Raw genomic sequence first — 24,100 nt, 5'->3', positions numbered from 1 at the left:
TGCCCAAGACAGAAAGACTATCAGTAAAATGTATGTGAAGGTTTTCATTCATTCCAGGTCATTGGAGAATGTCTGGTAGTTTATTCATCTGTACCAGAAAGTTGTTTTACATTTTTCAAAAACTTCACCAGACAGCCAATCAGCTTCTTATATGTTGTGCATGCCTAATCCATCAAAAAAAAAACATCTGCAAGTCTACTCAAATATTGGGCTATCTCCTATCTAACCGACATACACATATGTTAAAGGACTTTTATTTTATTTGCAACATAATACTTTTACAATAGCACAAGCCCTAATACCTCCAACTGACAAGTCATTGATGAAGGAGCAACACATCATAAATTTGCATTTATATATATATAAATGCAAATTTATGATGTGTTGCTCCTTCAAACACCAAATAATCATACACGTGACAAAATAAAAGTTTATATTTATATATGTGTGTACTGTTAAGTGTATGATTATTTGGTGTTTATACATATATATATATATATATATATATATATACACACACACATATGCATGTATATTTAAGAAATATTTACATGTACACTGTATTTATATTTATACATAATTTATATTATATATATATATATATATATATATATATATATATATATAAATATTTTATATATAAAAAACAATTTTTTCTCAAATATATACATGCGTGTATTTATATAATGCATAATATACATATATATTATGTAAACACAAACTTATTGGATATACGATTAATTACTGCCCATGTATATAAATATACATGCGTGTATTTATATATAATACATAATGTATATATATATATATATATATATATATATATATATATATATATATATATATATATATATATATATATATATATATAAACACACACACACACATATCCTAACAAATATTCTATAAAGAAATAAACTGAGCAAATAATAAAAAATAATTCTGAGCACAAACTACTGGTGAAGTGTCTTGATGAGTTAAGAAATCAAATCAAAACAACGTTAAAATATGTAATCAGCCAACATTTCTGTGCTCCTTTGGTGACTGGCTACGTTTTATGGTGTAGCCTATGCCAAAAGATGATTTTCACATTTACAGATTTGGAATGTCTGAAGAAAGATGTCACATTTTCAGCATTACCAGCCTGTGAAATGGGTCCATCCATAGTCTGATAAATATAATAATATTAGAATATAATTATTAATGTATGACATTAATCATGTATTTTATACATTAGTAATAATGTCACATTATTTTATATATTATTATTACACCTAGTCATAAAAGTAAAAAGTGAAACAAAAACAATATGTCATAAATGTTTGTAGCATTTAGGCCTATCACACTGACCAGGGATGGTCCGATAGGCTACCAGTGATTCACTTTGCAAAGTTTTAAATTCTAGAGATTGTGTGTTTGTCAAGTGACTTTTGTGTAGAGCGCCATTAACTTTTGAAAGTCCTTTTAGGTCAAAAGGCAGTCTATCCACAGCAGATCTTCCAACCTAACATTACAGTGGCTGTTTCAAAACCTACTGAGCGGTGTACCTTGTTAGTAATTCAGGGTATGGTAAGTCGGAATCCCTACAACGCCAAAATATGCTTTCTCAGTCGACAACTGTAAAAACACAAGTAAGTTAACTGGGTTTCTTCCGTCCATCTGCTTTGTCGCTCGTCCTCCACTAGGGCTTCCGTTTGTTTTGACTACATGATGTTGCCTGTGTGAGTTGATTCACACAAATCCCGGTCTGGCGTCGCGACCAATCGCGCTGAACCGATGACGCTTTGGAGGGACGTCCATCCGTGAGCATTCATAAACGGATGTGATAAGTGTTGAATGTACTGTACAGAGACGAAACTTGGACCATGGCGGAAGAAGACGACACGAAAATCCGGATTTTGCAGAGCCTCAGAGGAAAGATATGTAAGTGCGACACGCTGCGAGTTTGATGTGTGTGTAAGAGTGTGTTTAGATGGCTTTGAGAGAGAAAGAAAAGGATCGGCACGGGGGAAAGAGGGGCGCGGTAGGAGCAACACACACATACACACACACACACACTCACACTCAGAGATACTGGATGGGGCACTGAGAACCCAGCGCTATTGGCCACATTTTACGCACAGTTTGTGTATGTAGCGGTATTTTATATTTAAATAATGTTTAAATCTTCCGTGACAGATAATATAGCAAAAAAAAAAATCCCATTATCTGTGAGTTAGCCGTGGTGCTAACATGCTCCATAGCCTGGTTCCCCCTCACAACCGCCGTTTTTATTCACTATCATGTTAATACCGAAGTGAAATCTTCTTTTTATCTTCCCGTTTTAAACCCGTCTTCATGTCACCGGAGCTGGCGGTTGTTTGATTCATTCTTACCCGGATTGAGGTTGTGAAATAGACGGTGGAATCTTCGCCAAAATGTGACAAATTCTGAGCTGGACGGAAGTTGTTACATCGCTTTAAATATGCTAACACTGACATAGACAATTATTGTCATTTGCAATTTTCTTCAAACCTATTTGTAAAAGTGTACAGTATAAACTGTACCTCAATAGCCGTGAAGTGATTTCAAATGAAATACACAGTACGCACTTCATTTATTTTCCACATATTACAGTTAGTACAATAAAACTGTGATAACGTGGTATTAGCTAATGTCATCCAAAAAAATAAATAAAAAAATGACAGAAAGCTTTTTACACTCTTTGCAGAAATCAATCACATTAATTTATTATGACTTTACAATTATATATAGCTAAGTTAGATTAACTGATATTGGCTAGCTGTTTGTTAAGGTATTTGATACAGTGTATTTTTTTACAGTCTATATATATATATATATATATATATATATATGTACACACTGTAAAAAGTGGATAAGATCCTTAGAAATAGCACTCTTTTGTATAATCCAGTTTATCTCTGTTGATTTAGCGATAGTGACATGATACCATGGTAATATTATTTTTGGAGTTCTGCCATAGTACTACATTATTATTTGAAAGGACAGTTTATATGAGTAGGCTACTGTGTAAATGTTTTTATTATTGTCAAGTAATAACTTTTGAATTACATTTAATAACATTTAAATTAACTGATTAATAAGATAAATTCAACTGCATGTTTTTAAAGTGTACTGTTATATATTACCTTTTGATACCAATGTTGTAAAATGGTATTTTAGGTAAAGTAAAATGTTTAGTCATGTCATAACATTTATTTTGAATTATATTTAATTAACCGATTGGAAAATTGGAAAGGCAACAGCATATTTTTAAAGTGTACTTGCCTTATGATACACTTGTAAAATTGTACTTTTTTGTAAGGGATAGTACAGCTGTCACTATCGGCAAATGAAAGATCGACCGTGTCTGAAATAAAATGGTGATGTAAAATCCCTGAGATTTTGGCATGTCAGGTGTGTTTTGAATAGACTGAGCTGATTTATATTTAAGTTCATCTTAAAGAGAGATTTTCTTTATGCTGTCAGAATGATTGGTGCTTATGTTTTTACTGTCTCCCACCCCTCACCCACCAAAAAGAAAAGAAAAATTGAACTGAAACCTTCTGTGTTGCAAGTGACTTTGTGGTAAATCATCGCTCACTGGAAGCTTCATATCCAAATCATATTGCATAATTCGTGTGAAGTATAGACTCAGAGTAAAAGAAAAACGTACAATATAATGTAATAAAAACATGATGTCCTGTGGTAGGAGTTGAACATTTTATTTTTAAGAAAGTTTTGTTAAAAAGTTTTATTTCCATTTATAACCCAGATATAAGTTAATTATAAGTTAGACAGAACCTGTCTTAATAGATCTTTCAGCATTAGTCTATGTCTGGCTCTTCATGGCCATGTTTAAAACTGTGTGTGAATGCGTATGATCGTGTGAAAGACATCTCTGTTATCTTTCCACCTGGATGAGGGTAGGCTTTTCTGATTACAGTAACCTGTGTGCGCCACTGTACTGAAGCCGCTGTCTACAATGGGGGTGTTTTTAGTAGTTGGGACTTTTAGGGCATTTGGGAAACTTCATTGGGTCAATTCCGATTATGTGTTGAGTAATGTGATAAAAAAAAAATTGCAATAGCAATATTAGTGAATACCTTACCATTGTGATGTGGATGTAGTTTCAAATTTCAGACATATACATTTGAAGTGGATCAAAAAAGTTAATCAAAGATGTCCCAAGAATGGGTATTGTTCAAAATTCATGTATAACTTCGATGAAAGGTTGTGATCCACTTCAAATGTTGACTTACTGTATGTAAAATCATAAAATTTTGTTTTATATGATCCGACAGAAAAAAAATAATTGGGAAAGTACAAGGGACATTACAGAAATAATTTCTCTCTTGTTAATAAATACTTCATTGTTTGTACATTATCTAATCTGAATTTCCTATAATTGAATATTTCGGATAATCCCCCGGTTGCTTAAAAATACCAGAGCTTTCCGAAGAACTGTTTTTTAAATTATAGACAACTGAAGTCTTTGGTCAAACCACTTACTCAGAGTTTTATTTTCCCTGACTGAAAAGATTAAGTTCAGGATAAATCAGGTAGATACCGACTGAATGACATTCTGTAAGCATAGACATGTCCCATGTGTTATCAAAATCAAATTGTCCAGCACACACATGACCCTGTACAATTGATCAGTTGCTAACTGTTATAGTTGTGCAGTTTGTCTGTGTGTTCTATATTAACACACTGGGCTAAATATATGGTGTGGTTTGCTCCACTCCTATTTTTATGAAAGGATAAGGGCATTCATTTGTCATCTAGTGTTTTGTAGTTGGTTGACAACAACTGTTATGTCTTTGTCTAATAATGGCTACTGCCCATTGGTCCGTGAGGTGAATGAATGCAGCTCAATGGCTTTTTCATTCACAAAAACACACCACTGTTTCAGAATGACTGTTATGAGTTTTTTGTTCGTAGGCCACGGTGTGTTGTGCGTCACACTGCAGTGATGGCTTTATCCACGAAAGTGTCCTAATTGGGACATGTGTCAACACCAAGCATAACCAAGAAATTTGGTTACGGGCGGCCTTGACAAACAAAAATTAACTCTTCTGTGCATGTAGCATTTATTATTATTATTTTTTTTTTATTCAATTCCTGCAATAATATTAATCTGCTAATGTAACAGAAGGTCCTTGGTTTAACAGAAAATCGGGTATTAAAGGGATAGTTCACTTTCAAATTAATATTTGATATGTTTTAACTTACCTCAAGGGCATCCAAGATGTAGGTGTCTTTGTTTCCACAGTATTTTCAATTTTGACATTTTTCGGTACGGTTGTTGTCTTTCAGTCATATAATGCATGTATGGGGGTTTAATGACTCGTAAATGTAAGTACACGTTGATGGCCTAAGACACGAAACGAGCGGTTTGTGTAAGAAAACGAACAGAATTTATATAGTTTTTACCTCTTGTTAACAGCCATGTCCAACTGATCTGAATCAGATGTCTAATTGAACCGAACTGAACCGTGTCAGAGCGTTCCGCCGGAAGTGATCGCTTGCGCGTTTGCGTCACTCCGTGTTTACATAGAGATTTCGGAAGTTTTACCTTTGACTAAACATATTTAGATATATCGAAATCGTCTTCCATTGCGATTTCCTGTATATCTAAATATGTTTAGGTCTTCACAGTGAAAGGTAAAACTTGCGAAATCTCTGTGTAAACAGAGTGACATACACACGTAAGCTATTACTTCCTGCGGAACTTTGGACACAGTTCAGGACATGGGTAAGCCACTAAGAGGTAAAAACGCCACAGCCACTAAGAGGTAAAAACGATATAAATACTGTTCGTTTTCTCACACAAACTGCTCATTTAGTGTCTTAGGCCATCAATGTGTACTTACATTTACGAGTCATTAAATCATGTTTAATTTTGACTTCTCTGTGCTCTTTGACGTGGACCCCCATACCTGCATTATATGACTGACAGACAACAACGGTTTGACCGAAAAATGTCAAAATTGAAAATACTGTGGAAACAACGACACCTACATCTTGGATATCCTTGAGGTAAGCTAAAACATATCAAAAATTAATTTTAAAGTGAACCATCCCTTTAATTCAGATTTTAGCCACAATTTGACTGTGGACATGGTCAAAATTAATAACAAATACCAAGACCCAGTGTTAAGTTCATATAGGTTCCACAGAGAAATTAGATTTGAATAGCTTCCCTAAAAAGTCATTCTTAAAATAACATCGTAAGAAAAAGAAAATCCATAGATAAATGGATAATGTCCTGAAGAAATAATATAGATTTAATAATAATGGAATGACCAGTACCTCTTCTGTTAATTTTAAGTTTTTTTTTGTTGTTTTTTTGCTTCAACTCTAAAACATAATGCAATTTGTCATTTACAATACAGGTAAAACACGTGAAAAATCAATAGATAATTCCTTCGTATTAATGGACCCTATTTTTATGGATTGCTCTTATATGAAGAGTGTAATGTAGAATTCTAGATTACACTCGGCCCGTGTCACTGCATCGCCTGTCAATGACGTCATATCCGCGTTACCCGTAGAAATCATGGAAACGCCAAAGACGCCTTAATATATTATGTGTTTTATTAGACGTGTGAGCAACTATTTGGATACTCTTAGAAACTCTTTTGTTAATATTATATTATCATGTCGATCTAGCTTACTGCAGTGTGCAACAAGTGTCTCACACCAGTTTTAACTACTTTAAATACATTTTCTCACCAGTTTTAACAACTTTAAATAAATTTCAACACACTCAAACATATTTTTAGTATGATGGTTTTGACCAAATAAACAGCACTTTGTTACCCCACAATGTTAATTAGTCAAATAAAGTGACCTGTGTGAGTAGTGACTTAGCCGTTGCTAAATTTCATTAGAATGAAATAAAATAATGTGAATTTAAGTGACCAAAGGTATCTCACAAAGTAAGTTATGCTAGGTTAAAAGTATTCATATACAACAAAGTGGAAAGCGTGACAGCGGCTGGCTGTCCCAAGCTCTCGGCCCCGCCCTGCTTTATACCACAGTAACGTTAATAAAACTTTTAAAATATTACCTCAACCATGAACATAATTTCTTCCCATCGGCCGTTGAGGTAAATACAAGAACTCGTCAACATGCTTGAAGCAACGTCTTTGTTATTGTTTAGAATAATTGACCTCTAACGACAAAACTTACATAGTGTGCCTTTAATAGAATATGTCATGACAATGAATAGCATTAAACCACTCAGAACACCTTAGCGAGATACTAAAATTCTCCCAAAAAACCTTACAAACATGCTAAAACAACTAAAAAAATATATTTTTTTATTATAGGCAATATTTTTTTTAAATTCGCTCTCAAAATACCTAACTTTTTTTGTGATGTTGAGCCATGAATCTTTTCTTTGGAAAGTGTAATTGGTATCCTCATGGACTAAAAGGCTTTGCTCACTCTGATGTTATCTTTTTCTTTTCTTTCCCCCTTTTTTTGCACACAAATGGCCACATTTACATGTGGTCACCAGCACCGGCTATCGGCAGGTGTGCGTGCACATATACAATCAGCAGGAGGAAATGTTTTCATGTTGTGATGTGTTGGAGATCTGTGAAGCATTTAGTAGTAAACTAATAACAGAAAATAAAGAGGAACTGAACTAAGGGCTGGTTCTGTGAGGACCATCTTACGACATACTCTTACGACTTTATTCTGGCCACATTGTTCCTGTGTCAACCAATTTCGATGGTCTTATTTGACATTTCAGTACTTGGTAGACAAACCTTGATGGGCTATTATATTTCAACCACCATACAACCTTTTGTTTTCTAGTAGTGGTTATGTTTTTTTCCTTTGTTATCCTGCTTTCATGAAATGATTGTATTGAAAAAAGTTGTCTTTCTCTTTTAGAGGAAATAGACTAGAAATATTGCTGACTCATCTTGTAGTCATGGGTGTGTCCAAATTTTACTCCAATTAAAGGCCTGATGCTCTCTAGCAAAAGCATAGCAAATTGTCATGATTTTGTGGGCAGTGATGTGATGTCTATTGGCTTTCTTAAAAAAAAAAAAAAAAAAGGTCTTTGAAATGTCTCCCCCAAAAGTTTTGTGTCAACTGTGCTCATCGAGTGGTTTCATGGGGTCTTTAAACGTAGCAAACAAGCTGAGGTTGGTGTTTCAAATTTCTGGCTTACACTCATTGACTCATAACCTTCTGACCGCTTACTTCATTCACTCTCAAACCTCATCCTTTTCTTGCGCCTTCAAACTTCTTTCACAATAACTATTTTGTTACAAAAAGTTTTGAGCAACACATAAAAAACTATCCAAAGAATCAAAACAGTAAAGCAGAAGTATTACTTTCACACTTATACACTCACACACATATGCAAATAGCATAAACGTATTCACCGGCAACTTTATTAGGTACACCGGTTAAACCCTGTGTTCACCCTGTAATCACATGGCAGCAACTCAATGCATTTAAGCATGTAGACATGGTGAAGGTGATCTGCTAAAGTTCAAAATGAGCATCGGAATAGCGAAACAAAAAAAAAAAACGCATAGTATAAGTAACTTTGAACATGGCATGGTTGTTGGTGCCAGATGGGCTGGTCTGAGAATTTCAGAAACTGCCGATCTATTCGGAATTTCACGCACAACCATCTCTCGGGTTTACAGGAAATGGTCAGAAAAAGAGAAAATATCCAGTGCAGAAGTTCTGTGGGTGAAAATGCCTTGTTGATGCCAGAGGTCGGAGGAAAAAGGCCAGACTGGTTTGAGTAACTCGAGTTACCAACAGTAACTCGAAAAACCAACCGAGGTCTGCAGAAGAGCATCTCTGAACACACAACACGTCGAACCTTGTAGCAGATGAGCTCGCACTGGTGGTGTCACTCCTGTCAGCTAAGAACTGAGAACTAAAAACTGAGTCTATGTTTGCACAGGCTCACTAAAATTGGACAATAAAAGATTGGAAAGATGTTGCCTGATCTTGTCAGGGTTTTATTCAGGGTCAGAATCTGGCATAACAACATGAAAGCATGATTTCATCCTGCCTTGTCTCAGCGGTTCAAGCTTCTGGTGGTGTAATGGTGTGGGTGATATTTTCTTGCCAAACTTTGGGTCACTTAGTACCAATCGAACATCGTCTAAACAGCACAGCCTACTTTGGTATTGTTTTTGAACATGGATACCTCTTTATGACCACACTCACTGTACCATCTTCGGATGGCTTCAAATCTCAAATCATCTCAAAATGTTTCTTGAACACGACAATGAGGTCGCTATACTCGAATGGCTTCAACAGTCATCAGATCTCAATCTAATAGAGCACCTTTAGGATGTGGTGGAACGAAAGATTCGCACTGTTGATGTGCAGCTGACAAATCTGCAGCAACTGCGTGATGCTCTAATGTCAATATGGACCAAAATCTCTGAGGAATGTTTCCAGCAACTTGTTGAATCTCTGCCACAAAGAATTAAGGCAGTTCTGCAGGCAAAAGAGGTACACAGTCCTAGCAAGGTGTACCTAATATATTTGCCAGCGAGTGTAGTTTATGTAAATAAACTGTATATTTATTTACTATATTGTGAATAATTTTGTCTCATACTTTCAGATGTCACAGGAGTTGAGGGAAGGGTACTAGGGTTATGTTTAGAATACTCCTATACCCCTTTCCCACCAAAGCATTTTGAGCCGGTGCCTTCCCGCGAACCAGTTCTTTGTGTTTCAACAATCAAAGAACCGGTTCTCGGCCAGGAAAATTGGTTCCAAAGCGGACTAGAACCATTCTTTTACCACTTCATGCTTAGGTCGGGGGCTGGGGGCGGCGTTATTGTGACCAACAACACGACGGAAAGGTTGTGACCGCCACTGCTAAAAACGTAGCGCTAGTAGAAAGATAGTACAACGATTGAAGACATGCCCCTTTTCCACCAAAAAAGAACGGGTTCGGAACTGGTACTTTTTCAAAGTTGGTTCAACATGCGACTCTCTCCCTCGCGCATAATAATCAAATTCAATTAAAACGATAAAAGGTCGGAAGACCACAGTTTCACGTGAAGCATTTAGAGACTTTTTTTCTCCTGAATTACCACGGTGTGTGAATTGTGCTTAAAAACACGTTGCATATCTTCTCCAAAAAGTGTTCCGCCCATTCAGCTGACATAAACCACAAATCTTGCGCGATGTCCTAAACTGCAGAGATAATCACACAAGTGTGCCGTGGCTTCTAACGCTAGAGTAACGCCTTTATTTTCAAAGCGATCACCTTCTACCAAAACCATTTCGAAACTGAAAAGGAGACATTTGTCCTCCGATTACATACAAGCTCCTTGGTGCCGCATTTGCGGGACTCATGTTTCGCGCTGTAATGAGTGGAAAGTGGCGCCGGGGCAGTGTGTGTGTGTGTGTGGGAGGCAGAGCGGCAGAGAGATGCGACAGAGTTGTAAAATTGCAGGTGCGGCTCAAAATGGCTGTTATTTCAAATAGCGTAGCATATTTTAAACCAATCAGTTAACCGGTTTCAACCGGCTAATGAGGCTCGGTGGTCGGTCAAGAAAATGTTTTGTTTTCGCCTAACCGGCTCTCAAATTGCTTTGGTGGAAAAGTGGCAAAAGAGTCTTCTTCTGACCCCAATATAGGATCGCAAAGCCAGGAGAAAGTTGGCGCAAGCGTTTCTGGAAAATCTAAGACTTATGGCGACGTACACAGTGACGTAATGGTGTCGTAGGCTGGACATTCTTGTCAGTGGAAAAACAAACAGGTTCTGAGGAGGTTCGCAATTTGAACCAACTTTGAACCAGCATCAGTTCTGAACCGGTTCTTTTTTGGTGGAAATGAGGTAACAGGATGCGGTATGTATACTGTGCAGAGAACGTCAGTTTTTTTTAATGCATGAGCAACCATCCATAATGTCCAGCTACATTTACATTTCCATTCCTAGTGTAACGCATGATTTGTGTGGATTTTATTTTATTTTGTGAGAAGTAAGAGACCACAGAGTAACACGACACATGAAACTAGCACAGCTACTGGCTTTGACTATCGGAAATCGGTTGCTTCGGGGAAAAAGATCAGTTGTATAGAATATCAGCCCTTTTTTTGATCGCTCAATGTCAAATTCGACCAATCAGAAACAAGTATTCAAGCTGTGTAATAATAACCAAATTTATTTCTGATATGGCTAATACTGGACGCCTGTTAACAGTTAAGTGACGCATACTCTTAGACTGTAGGCTAGTACTCAATTCCAAGTTGTTAGCTTTTCTGCCTTTTCAGAATTTTCCAAGGGTGTTGCAAAGTTAAATTATTATGAGCCTGGCTAAATTAGCTTCAAAAATGGGGTCAAAAACTAACCAACCCTGTGTTTCCCCTTCCGGTCCATCCAGTGGGTGTATGTTAAGTTTTCTGAAAAGCAGTTCAGGATGGAGTCACTGCAGGTCTCTGGGGCTGGTTGTGTGATTCAGGGCTGGAGGGCTTAGCTCAGAGCTCAAGAGTCGCTTTAGTTTTTACAGTCAGTGGCAATGGGATTAGACATTAATAGTTCTTTAAAGAGCTGAAGCAGATTGACACTGTCACCTGATGGAGTTTTGGTTCCTTGCCACTGTTGCCTTGCTTTTGGCTTGCTTAGTTGGGGACATTTAATATTCAACAATATTATTGATTACTTTCATTTTATAACTGTGAAGCTGCTTTGATACAATCTGTATTGTAAAAAGCGCTATATAAATAAATGTGACTTGACTTGACTTCACACACCCTTAGCAGTGTGCAGTGCTTACACAGCTAACACTAAAAAGTCTCTGCTTTTACCACTAAACCGTGATGCAATCCTCTTCAAGAGTGAATGTGATATTAACTAACTGTTGCACTGTCACTCGCGGGATCATATTGTTTACTAAAAATATCTCTATAAAATATATTTCTGTCAGTTGCCATCAGAGGACTTCTGCCTAAAATGAACCCTATGGGTACTATCAAGTTGTTGTGAATAAAGGCAATTTGTGATTGTGATGTAATAATGTGTTGTTATTTTTTTCTTTGTTGGTTCAATCAGCAGTTTAGCTTTTCTTGTAGGCATTCTGTGACCATTTGTGTTGTGGTTTTATTTTTTGTCTGGTCATTCTTTCTTTTTTGTTTAGTTTTTTCTTGTGTTTGTTTTTATTTTTTTGTCTCATCTGACTTCTTTTTTTGTTTCTGTATACTACTCAAACTCGGATACAATTGTGACAATAATGAAAATGGATGGTTCTTTTTTGTTGTTTTGGTTTTTATTTGTTGTATTCAAAAGTACTCCAAAACTGATGGTTATGTTACGTTTTGGTTTGTTTGTTTTATATGTGTGTGTTTGTGGTTTCGTCTTGTCTTGTCTTGGCATGTTTTTCTTTGTACACAGTTGTAACAATAGTGAAACCGATGCTTTTGTCTAGATAAAATGCAAATGCTATCAGTAGATGTTTTCCCCTTTTTCTACATTGATGTTGAAGTGCAATTCTAATCAATTGAAATACCAGAAAATGTGATAGACAAATATGTAACCTGCAAGAGCCTAAGTATGTGTTGGACTGTAATGATTGGTGTTGAGGACAGTAAATGATGACCATCCAGTTCTGTGGAAAAATTCAGTTCTGCATTATGAATGCATTTGTCTTACGCCGTTTTTGTGTGCGAGTACACAGCATGTGTGTCTTTGCATGTAGGGAACTCCAGAGTTTTGTGTCTGCATGTGTGTGTGTGTAGCCCTGTGTATCTTGTTTGTTCGGGCCTCACGGTTGTGGTTTGTGTTCACTTCCGTTGCTAAGCATACAGTGCTACACATGTTGGCTTCTTTTCATCACACCTGTGTGTGTGTGTGTGTGTGTGTGTGAGAAGAGAGGGTTAACTCTAGGGCATTGGCTGCTATCACGGCTCCCTGCGGCAGTTTGCTGTTGGGAGTTCGGTTTCCTCCGAGTCTTTATCTGTGTTGACTGTGAGCATCATTATGAGCTGCACTGGGTTGTATTTGCTGTTGTTTTTTTTCTGAATGGTTCCGGGGAAGAGGTGTGTGAGAGTGTGTGTGCGCCGGAAACCGAGACTGTGTAATTGCTAAAGGTGTTTGTTGCTGACTTTGTGCATTCAGTCTCTGCTCCCTGATGAGAATATAAGCTGAATTTTATAGGGTTATCAACACATTATGAAGTCATATTTCACCCCAAAAGAAGAAAAGAAATTGTATTTTGCATGCAGAAAACTAAGGCTATTTTTAAGATATGCATTTTGACATTATTTTCTTGACACTCTACATTCCATTATTTGTCCATTTGCAAAAAAAGAACTTATCACTATATAATGCATTAATGATAATCATCATGTTTTGACAGAATATCAGCATAAATAACATGCAGTGCAACAAAAATTCTATATTTTAAAATATGTATACATCTACAAAGACTAAATAAAACTGTGCATATGTATGTATATATATATATATATATATATATATATATATATATATATATATATATATATATATATATATATAAAATAGGGATGGGCAACGAATTTAATCACATCCAAAATAAAAGTTTGTGTTTACATAATATATGTGTGTGTGTTGTGCATAATTAATTTGTATATATAAATACCCACACATGCATGTATATATTTAAGAAAAAAATGTGTAATTAATATATCAAATATTTCTATTTCTATATTATATTAATTATGTATAAATATATATAAAGTATATACATGCAAATATTTCTTAAATATATACATTCATGTGTGTGTATATATATATATATACAAATTAATTATACACACTACACACACATATATTATGTAAACACAAACTTTTATTTTGGATGCGATTAATCGTTGCCAATCCCTAATATATATATATATATATACAAATACATAATATACATGTACACATACACAGTTTTATTTACTCTTTGTAAATCTTTTTTTTTTTTAAATATACTGAACATTTTAATGCATCATGGTAATGAGAATAATATTTTGTTTTTGTATTACAGAAATTAGAATTTGAGAGGAAATTGTTGTTTTTTTGAGTATTTGATTTAATAATTTTACACTTAGTTTTACAAAATGATAAAGGTCATAAAATAAGCTGTATTATCTTAATGCGAAATACAATTCTTAGTTGTTGTTTTTTTTTTTGCGATAAAATATGACATGCAAACCTAACAACATAAAGTTTGTCTCTATTAAATAAGAACAACTGAGTGGCATTTTATGAATGGCTTTATCAACAACAACATAAAGCTATTTCGTGGGGATTTTAGAAGAGACTTAAAACTGAAAGCTGCGAACCACAATAAAGAATCCAGAGGATCTAAAAATATACATTTGAGATTAAAGTTATAAGGTGATTTTCGTGTTTCTTAATTGTTCTTGCGTTCCCTTGCTGTGTCATCCTGGTTTGATGTGGTCTCCATCAGTTTTGGCCACATCGTCCCTCTGACACTAATATGTGTGGTTGTATGTGTGTGTTTTTGAATTTGATCTTTTGAATCAGCGCTCTCCTGGAAGCCCCAGTGCATGCTGGGAGGAAGTTAATGCTTCTCGTCTGTAACCACATCTTAGATGAGCTCCACGTACAGCGGCCACATCCGCCTCAAGCCTCTGCATCACCACAGCGCTCCTGCCAGTGTGTGCGCACGATAGTGTGTTAGTGGCCGTACATATCCGACCCAACTGACAATCTTCTAGGCTATATTCAAATGCTGTGTTTAAATGTACCAAAAAACATTATTTTCTAATGATGTAACGCATAAAGTCTTTAGGCAGCTTTTATATGAAGAGTTCAGATGCAAAAGCCTCTAAGTGCCATTTGAAATTTTCTTCTAGAGTGATCATTTTTATTAAGCTTGTATATTTAAGTTCAGTAATTTCACTTAAATTGCAATAAGGATTACCTATTAATTGCCATTTAAGTGAAATTACTGAACTTGAATATATAAGCTTGATAAAAATGATCATTTTAGAAGAAAATTTCAAATGGCATTTAGAGGCTTTTGCATCTGAACTCTTCATATACATTTACATTTCTGGGAAAACTGTGACTGTAGCTCAGACAAGTGCCTTCTTACACACCTCACTCTCCTCTCGGCAGGTGAAGCAAAGAATCTGGGTCCGAGCTCAGGTCCGAACCGACTCCGTGACCTCTCCACCTTCTGTACAATCAGTTTGGACCAGGAGGAAGTATACCGCACAAAAGCCTACGAGAAGAGTGTAAGGTGAGATGGTGAACAGCGCACAAACGTCACATGCAAACTACGTGCTGATGTTGATGATATTTATCTTAAAAGAACAGCACTTCTCATATATGTGGTTTTCATGCTGCTTCTCAAAAATGTAGGTCTACATTTTTTTTTTCTGTCAGTTATGTACGCCCGTAATTTGAACAAGACCGGAAAGACTGCGCTTTTTTGTTTTTATTTCGTCCATCACTGTTGTTGCTCAATATGGCATAGCTTATATTACAAAAATGAACTAGATTTAAGGAAAAAGAAAATGTGAATAGGTTTTAACTGCCCATGTCTAGATATTCTGTAAAACTTGGTAACCCACAATGGGCTATATGCACGCATAAATTCCGCATTTGATGTAAGGATGCTCGTCCATTTCCGGTTGTGTAGATTAAAGCGGAGGAAAACCGGAGAAAACGGGATTATGGCAGAGTCTTCAATATTTACTGTCCTCCCGTCTTTGAAACGAAACGTACATACGTTTAGATGTAATTTTATATATAGTTATGTTTATTTAATATTATTTTAAAAAGAATCGTAAACACAACGAGGGGTGTCTGTTTTATCTTTTTTTGTGACTAACGTTTCATTAGTATAACCATGGAGTATAAAATTCAATATAAATTCTCAGTATTGCATTGGACTCTATGATCGGCGGAAGTTATCGAGCATCCTTAATCCTTCACCGGAAATAACGCCGTGCATAGAGCCCATTGTTACCCTAATTTTTACCTGATCGAACAAGGAATAGTTCACACAAAAATGTAAATGGGCTATATGCACGCATAAATTCCGCATTTGACGCAAGGATGCTCGTCCATTTCCGGTTGTGGAGATTAAAGCGGAGGAACACTGAGGAAAACGGGATTATGGCAGAGTCTTCAAAATTTACTGTCCTCCAGTCTTTGAAACGAAACGTACATGGGTTTAGATGTAATTATATATATAGTTATGTTTATTTAATAGAATTTTAAAAAGAAGCATAAACACAACGAGGGGTGTCTGTTTTATCCATTTTTGTGACTAACGTTTCTTTAGTATAACCATGGAGTATAAAATTCAATATAAATTCTCGGTATTGCATTGGACTCTACGATCGGCGGAAATTATCGAGCATCCTTACACACATTCACCGGAAATACTGCCGTGCATAGAGCCCATTCTGTGAGAGTTTACCGGTACTCATCCACATGCTGTTCCAAACTCGTAAGATTTTGGTTAATCTTTGAAACACAAATGAAGAAATTTTTAATGAAACCTGAGAGGGTTCTGTCCCCCCCCCATTGAAAGTCAAGGTAACCAAAACTTAGAAGATTCAAAACTGGGTCATAAAGGCTTTGTAAATTGAATCCACATGAATCACACACTTTAATCAATTTTAATGAAAGTTATGTGAAGAGATAAAATCACTTTACGTTGAATTTTGCTGATGTTTGGTGACGTTAAATAATATTTTTGATTTCAATTCATTTAGATTAGCTTGCACATGATCATTTATGTTTTAATGCAGATGTTAAAGGGATGATATTAATCTACCCCAAAACTCACCTTCACGTTGACTTTTGTTTTTCTGTGGAACACAAACGATATTTTGGAAAGTGTCTGGAAAGTTTTTGCTCATACAATTAAAAAGCTTATTTTGGACCCCATTGACTTTCATTGTATGGACCTAAACGGTCAAACATTCTTCAGAATATTTTCTTTTGTGGTCCAAAGGAGAAAGTAAGTCACACAGGTTTGGATCACCATGAGTATCCCTTTAAGGCATTCTGAGTGTTTTAGCAGATTGCTGGGGTGTTCTGGGTGGTCAAAACAGTCCAATCCCAAGCCTCTGAGATAGTTTTCAATGCAAGATTTGAGACATGAATGGTGTGGGAATGTGTGTTGAGCTTCAATACTTTAATTCTTTTTTTTTTTTTTAACCATTCACTCATACTTTATACTCAAAGTAGACCTTCCGCTCTGCCCTGGATTTGCCTTTTCTGATGGTTCATCTTGATATCAGATGTACGCTGTGTTTGGCGATATTACGTTGTGTACATTTTCTGTTGCAAAAGCGTCTAGTCACTGAAAGAGGCACATTTTCTCACACTCTTTCTGAAAGCTTTTCCTTGTGGTATTTCACAACAGTTTTTTCCCCTCTGTTCAAAGGGCTCTGTTGGCTGTGTCTAAGGAAGGGTGTCCACCTACGCGTTCCCTCACTTTTCTCTCTCACACTTGCTATCTAGCACTTCTTGTCTTTTCGTTCACACACTCGTTTGCAAACAGCCTCTCTCGGAGCGTGAAGGTTTTCCACCAGTCTTTCCTTTCTTTCTCTCATCTGGCTTATTATTAAACACTTTCTGAATGTTAAGCTGTTCATGTGTGCCGTGTCGCCACGTTTTCAGTATTTCGAGTCGAGTGCTTTACCTGTAGTTGGGGAGGTCAGAATCTGTTCGTATGTTGGGAGCGCATGCGCTCTTGGGTGCGTGGGCTATGAGTGTGTAATTTGTGTGTGTGTGTGTAACAGAGCTGGAGTGTGTGTGGGTGGATGAGCATTCTCCTCTCAAGTCTCAGCAGAGGTATTTGCTGTTGCAGTCACACAGCAAGAAGTTAATTATTTTGCATGTGAAACCTTTTGGACTTTTTTTTTTTTACTCTTTAATATGACATATATATATTTAAATCTGACACTGACTCCAAAAAGTATTTGAGTACTTGAGTAGAATAACCACATTTTGTAGTACATCGTATTAAGTTATGAACATGATCTACTATCATTGAAATTGAACAATTTGTCACAGTTGTTTTTTATTTTAATTACATCTATTATAATTGATTGTTCATTTATTTAATAATTCATCCGTTTATATGGGTTTGTTTTGTCATTTAAACCCAATCTAATTGTTGTAAGATATTTTGGGTGAAATATTGGGCAATCTTTGTTTGATAATTAATGTAATGCAATGAAACTCATACATTTCTAATGTCTTAAGTGGTGTCACAAACTGTGTCAATGACGTATATAATAGAGCCCGATGAAATACATTTTATTTTTCTTTCCAAATTCAAATTTTTTCCATTTTAATGTTCTAAATATTTATTTATTTATTTTTTGTCTTTTTTCTGGAATCAATTTTAATGATTAATTTCGAAAATATTTATTATAAGTTTACCAGAAATATAAATTGTAGGTACCTTTTTGGTTTTTTTGGTTTTTTTTCCAAATTATTTTTAATAGTTGAATTAAATGTTTTAATTCCTGTCTTCTCAGCTGAATTTTTAAAACTTTAACCACTAAATCATTCATGTATTTTTATTTTTATTTTACAATAATTGGGCCGTATGAAATGTTAGATTTTTGTGTGTGTTGTCTTTTAACTTAAAGCATTAACAATTTTATTAATCTTTTAATATGTAATCAAATGAAAAGTAAACCAGTTTAACACTTCTCCAGTTTTCTGCCAACATAATTATGGCCGTGTGGATATTACACAAAACTTTAGATAATATAAACTGAAACATTTTTTTTATTTTTATTTTATTTTATACCAAATGTAATATCTTTCAGTTTTGTGTTTGGAGTCACTGGTGTGGTTGTGATTAACAGTCTCTGTCCTTTTCTTTAGTCCGTTCTATGGCGAGGACTTCTACTTCGAAATCCCGCGCCCATTCCAATGCCTTTCCTTCTATGTGTACGCCAAGAGCATGTTCCAAATAAGGGATCTACCTGTAGGTCAGTATCTTTCACCCTTGTTTTGTCTCATGTACAAGACTAATACAGTGTACATGTCAACTAAAGATTGTGTGTGTGTGTGTGTTTGTAGGTAAAGTAGCCATCAGGAAGGAAGATCTGTATAAATACTGCGGGAAAGAGAACTGGTTTCACTTGCAGCCCGTGGATCCAAACTCAGAAGTTCAGGTGAGTGAACAGTTAGATGGCATTGAAGCTATTCAGCACACAAACACACCCCCAACAGAGCAATACATTAACCACAGAAGGGAAGTAAGGCTGTGTATTCGTCACCCACCGTGGTTTGGGCCAATCGGGTGACATTATGATTACTCATTGCCTCGCTATACCCAATGAGATCAATGTATGATTAGTCAGCTCTTATATGTGGTCCAATGACTTTAAAGCAGATGAAGGCCTAACTCCACATCCTGTTTTTGTGTATGGTGTATGCACAGATCTGTTTTGTACACAAGTATGGTTCACTATTCAGCAGAACCAGGGGCAGTGGGTGTGGATTAACCGTATCAGAAACAAAAAGTGTTTACGGAAAGGAATTTGTGTTTTGTAAAATCTGTTTTGAAAACGAAAATAGAAAAATTAAAGGGATAGTTCACTTTGAAATTCATTTTTGGTATGTTTTAGCTTACCTCAAGGGCAGCCAAGATGTAGGTGTTTTTGTTTCCGCAGTAGTTTCAATTAGATATTTTTTGGTCAAACCGTTCGTGTCTATCAGTCACATAATGGAGGTATATGGGGAGCATGCACAGAGAAGTCCAAATTGAACATGATTTAATGACTCGTAAATGTAAGTACACATTGATGGCCTAAGACACGAAACGAGCGGTTTGTATGAGAAAACGAACAGTATTTGTATCATTTTTACCTCTTGTAACCACAGCCATGTCCAAGCACTTTGAGGGCGCGGGAGCTTTGTGGCTGTGGTAACGAGGTGAAAACGACACAAATACTGTTCGTTTTCTCACACTAACCGCTCGTATCGTGTCTTAGGCCATCAATGTGTACTTACATTTACAAGTCATTAAATCATGTTTAATTTGGACTTCTCTGTGCATGCTCTTTGAGGTGGTGACCATAGACCTCCATTATATGACTAACAGACATGAACGGTTTGACCTAAAAATATAAAAATTGAAAATACTGCGGAAACAAAGACACCTACATCTTGGCTGCCTTTGAGGTAAGCTAAAACACATCAAAATAATTTCAAAGTGAACTATCCCTTTAATTGGAGGACAATTTCAAATAGCAGTTTGCCAAGCAAGGAAATTATACTTAGCAACCACGATTTGCATACGTGTTTTTTACGCTTGTATGTGTATTTATAAAATCAGTTTTAATTGAAATTTGACAACATTTTGAATACTTGTAATACATTTGCAATGATTTCTCTATGTATTTAAGTAGCACTGTGAATATTGTTCAATTTTATTTGACCTTTTTTTTTTTTTTTTTTTAACAGTGTCAGTTGGCTAGTTTATTGCAACTTGCTAGATATGTTTGTAGTGATGCTTTAAGACTGGAATATACTACATGACTTTTGCTCAGATTTTTGCCCGATTTGCAGTCTAGAAGAATCGACAATAATTGCTGAAAGTATGTCAGCAGATTTTGGACAGTCAAAAAATCGCATAGAGTAAGATGGGCACAGACTGATTCCATCCAGTCGGAGCATATTAAAACACATTTGATATTTTGAGCTGATTTTAGAGCACATGTCGTAATGCATGACACGTTGCTGCCGAACCTATCCTCTATCTACCTAAAAATGAAAATTCTGTCATTAATTACTCCATGTCGTTCCAAACCCATAAGACTTTCATTTACCTTCAGAACACAAATGAAAATCTGAGAGCTTTCTGACCCTGTGTTGACAGCAGAGATTGTAAATATAATCCATATGAATTGAGCGATTTAGTCAAATTTTCGTAAGATATTCGATCGCTTTATATGCTGAAAAGATTCAATTTAGGCTTTTATTCAGATATAAACATTGATCAGTGAACATAAACAGAAGCTCAACTGAACCTGCATTACGCACGAGAATGAACCTCATTGGTTCTCGGTTCTCGCACGTCGAGCGATTGAGCTTCAGTTTACCACCACAACTGATCTGTGAGTTGATGAATGTTTATATGTGAATAAAAGCCTAAATTGAATCTGCTCATCATATAAAGCGAGCGTTTGTCTTCAGAAAATTTGGACTTAACAGCTCAATTCATATGGATTAGTTTTACAATCTCTTTATGAACTTTTTTTTTGAAGTGACAAAGTGTCAGTTGCGTTGCTGTCAATGGAGGAACAGAAAGCTCTCAGAATTCATCAAAAAAGATCTTCATTTGTGTTCTATAGATAAACGAAAGTCTTACGGGTTTGGAATGACATGAGGGAGAGTAATGACAGAATTTTATCTTTTAAATCTGTCTTTAACAGAACACGTGTAACAAATAAGCCTCAATAGTTGACTCATGAGCACAGATAAAACAACTGACTGCACCATTTTAAAGTATAATTTAAGTCTTTAAAAGTCGTGTAGTGTATTCCATCCTTTAGCCGTAAAAAAAAAAAAAAAATGTGTTGAGTTGATAAGATTATTTTCTCTAAATCAGTCCAAATAAGAAGTTCTAATATTTTCAATTCATATTTTATTAATATTTACAATTAATAGTTTTGAAACTGATTTTTCTCACACAGAATTGTTTTTGAGAAGTCTGTTGTTTTTTATTATATTAAAATATTTTTATCAATATTAGGGCTGTCAAACGATTAATTGCAATTAATCGCATCCAAAATAAAAGTTTGTGTATTTACATAATATGTGGGTGCACTGTGTATAATTATTTTATATATATATATATATATATATATATATATATATATATATATATATATATACAGTATATACATGAAAATATTTCTTAAATATATACAAGCATGTATATATATATATATATATATATATATATATATATATATATGTTATAAATAAATAATTTTTTTTTCTTAAAGGGTTAGTTCACCCAAAAATGTAAATTCTGTCAGCATTTACTCACCCTCATGTTGTTCCAAACCTCTATGTGTTTATTTGTTCTGCTATACACAAAGGAAGAATATTTTAATCAGACAGATCTCATTCCCCATTGACTACCAGTAGAAAAAAATACATACTATGGTAGTCAATGGGGAATGAGATCTGTTTGATTAAAACATTCTTCCAAATATCTTCCTTTGTGTATAGCAGAACAAATAAACACATAGAGGTTTGAAACAACATGAGGGTGAGTAAATGCTGACAGAATTTTCATTTTTGGGTGAACCAACCCTTTAAATATACATGCATGTGTGTGTATTTATATATACAAAATAATTATACACAGTGCACCTACATATATTATGTAAGCACAAACTTTTATTTTGGATGTGATTAATCGCGATTAATCATTTGAGAGCCCTAATAAACATTATTGACTCTATATTACCGTGCATTGTTATATCAGTGCTTATAATAAAGGTTATTCACTTCTGTTTTGCATACATTTAGTAAATTTTTTAGTAAACTTAATTTCTACTATATTGTATTTCTTCTATAAGACATTCTTTACTGAAAAACATGCTCATGGCTATTTTCGCACTCAAAGGAAACCAGATATCAAAATATAAAGTGTCGTCAAAATGCTGAAAAATATCGATTGGCTCTTAATAACCCTTGAGTTCAAATGTTACCGTTTTATTTAACGACAGTGGTTAAACACTGTGGTTCATGTGTCTTTGACCCTGAGCACGAGAAAAAGGTGGGTGGCAGTTACATCCGATAACGTTCAGAGTCGCCCTGAACTTGCTGAAATCACAAGAAAGACGTTCCTCCATCTCGATGTTCAAAACGCCCTTACGTACACCAAAAACCTTAAACAACCAATGTACACAAAACAAGTTGTTTCTTTCCACATAGTTATAAAACTAGCGATTAACAGATATTGTAAATATACTTTATGTTGCAAACCGATCTCTACTTTCCAGGAATAAATGATTAATGACACGATTGAATAGATTTTTTTTTTTTTGGCACTTCATATTGCATAAAAAATATATATTTTTAACAATTAGGTCTATAGTATATGTCTGCTTCGGATATCTGTTAATGTTGAGTTATTGGTGCGTTCTCGGTGTCATTTTTCAAAGGAACTTGCACAAAATATTGCGTAGGAGTATGTGGGCGTTTTATGTCGTTTTCTTCTCTATCTTCCTATGTTTGCACTCTTTCTCATTCTGACACTATCAGCCTCAACAAATTTGACTGGCTGGATAGGTTATTTCAACATTATATCATAAACATGTCCATCATGATAAAAGTCCAGACACTAAAAGTTTATGTTCAGCGCCATGGCCCTCAAAACACATTATAAAACAGTATAAAAATCATTGTCTGTGGAGAGTCCCCACGATAAAAAAAGATTAAAAAAAAACTTAATGTGTGTGTGTGTGTGTGTTTAAATAGCTCAAATGAAGTGTAATTGCATCTGCACTGTAAAAAATATTTTCAAGATTTGTTATCACAACATATTTTCTTTAGTCAAATCAACTTTATAATAATTTATTTAGTTGAGATAACTTATTATTTTGAGTTCCTGATGGTTAAATTAATCTCCTTCATTGTATTAACTCACTTTTTCCCGTTTAATCAACTTAACATTTTAAGGCAACCCAGGTTACTTACTTTTTTTAGTTAAACCAACAATATTTTTTACAGTGTAGTAATCACAACATTTTTTCTTTTGTTAAATCAACTTAAATAATTTATTTAGTTCAGATAACATATAATTTTGAGTTTCTGATGGTTAAATTAATCTCCTTCATTGTATTAACTCACTTTTTCCAGTTCAATAAACTTAAAATTTTAAGGCAACCAGGTTACTTACTTTTTTAAGTTAAACCATCAATATTTTTTTACAGTGTGTGTTGGATATTGTGACAGAAGTCTTTCTACTTTGACAGGGGAAGGTTCATTTAGAGATGAAGCTGAATGAACTGATCACAGAGAATGGATCCGTCTGCCAGCAGCTTGTGGTTCAGTAAGTGATGCCTGTCAGTCATTGCGTGTGTTTGTGTGTTTTTT

At 35.1% G+C, this 24,100-nt stretch overlaps 1 protein-coding gene across 2 annotated transcripts in view; it reads left to right on the top strand.

Annotated features, from left to right (window-relative positions):
* Nucleotides 1-1,739: 1,739 nt before the first annotated feature.
* The window catches only part of rasa2 (RAS p21 protein activator 2), a 51,970-nt gene continuing 29,609 nt past the window's right edge, over nt 1,740-24,100 (top strand). The window contains exons 1-5 of one of the 2 annotated variants that reach the window (XM_039663919.2): nt 1,740-1,923; nt 15,119-15,242; nt 18,863-18,969; nt 19,061-19,155; nt 23,980-24,056. In XM_039663919.2, coding sequence (XP_039519853.2) covers nt 1,866-1,923; nt 15,119-15,242; nt 18,863-18,969; nt 19,061-19,155; nt 23,980-24,056 — 461 coding nt within the window. In that variant the 5' untranslated portion in view covers nt 1,740-1,865. The remainder of the gene's footprint in view (nt 1,924-15,118; nt 15,243-18,862; nt 18,970-19,060; nt 19,156-23,979; nt 24,057-24,100) is intronic. The other variant, XM_089135369.1, reaches the window with a different exon arrangement.

This window comes from Pimephales promelas, chromosome 10, assembly GCF_988280905.1.
Source record: "Pimephales promelas chromosome 10, fPimPro1.hap1.1, whole genome shotgun sequence".
Lineage (NCBI taxonomy): Eukaryota > Metazoa > Chordata > Actinopteri > Cypriniformes > Leuciscidae > Pimephales > Pimephales promelas.
The sequence above is the reverse complement of the archived record's forward strand: the minus strand, read 5'-3'. Positions and strand labels throughout refer to the sequence as shown.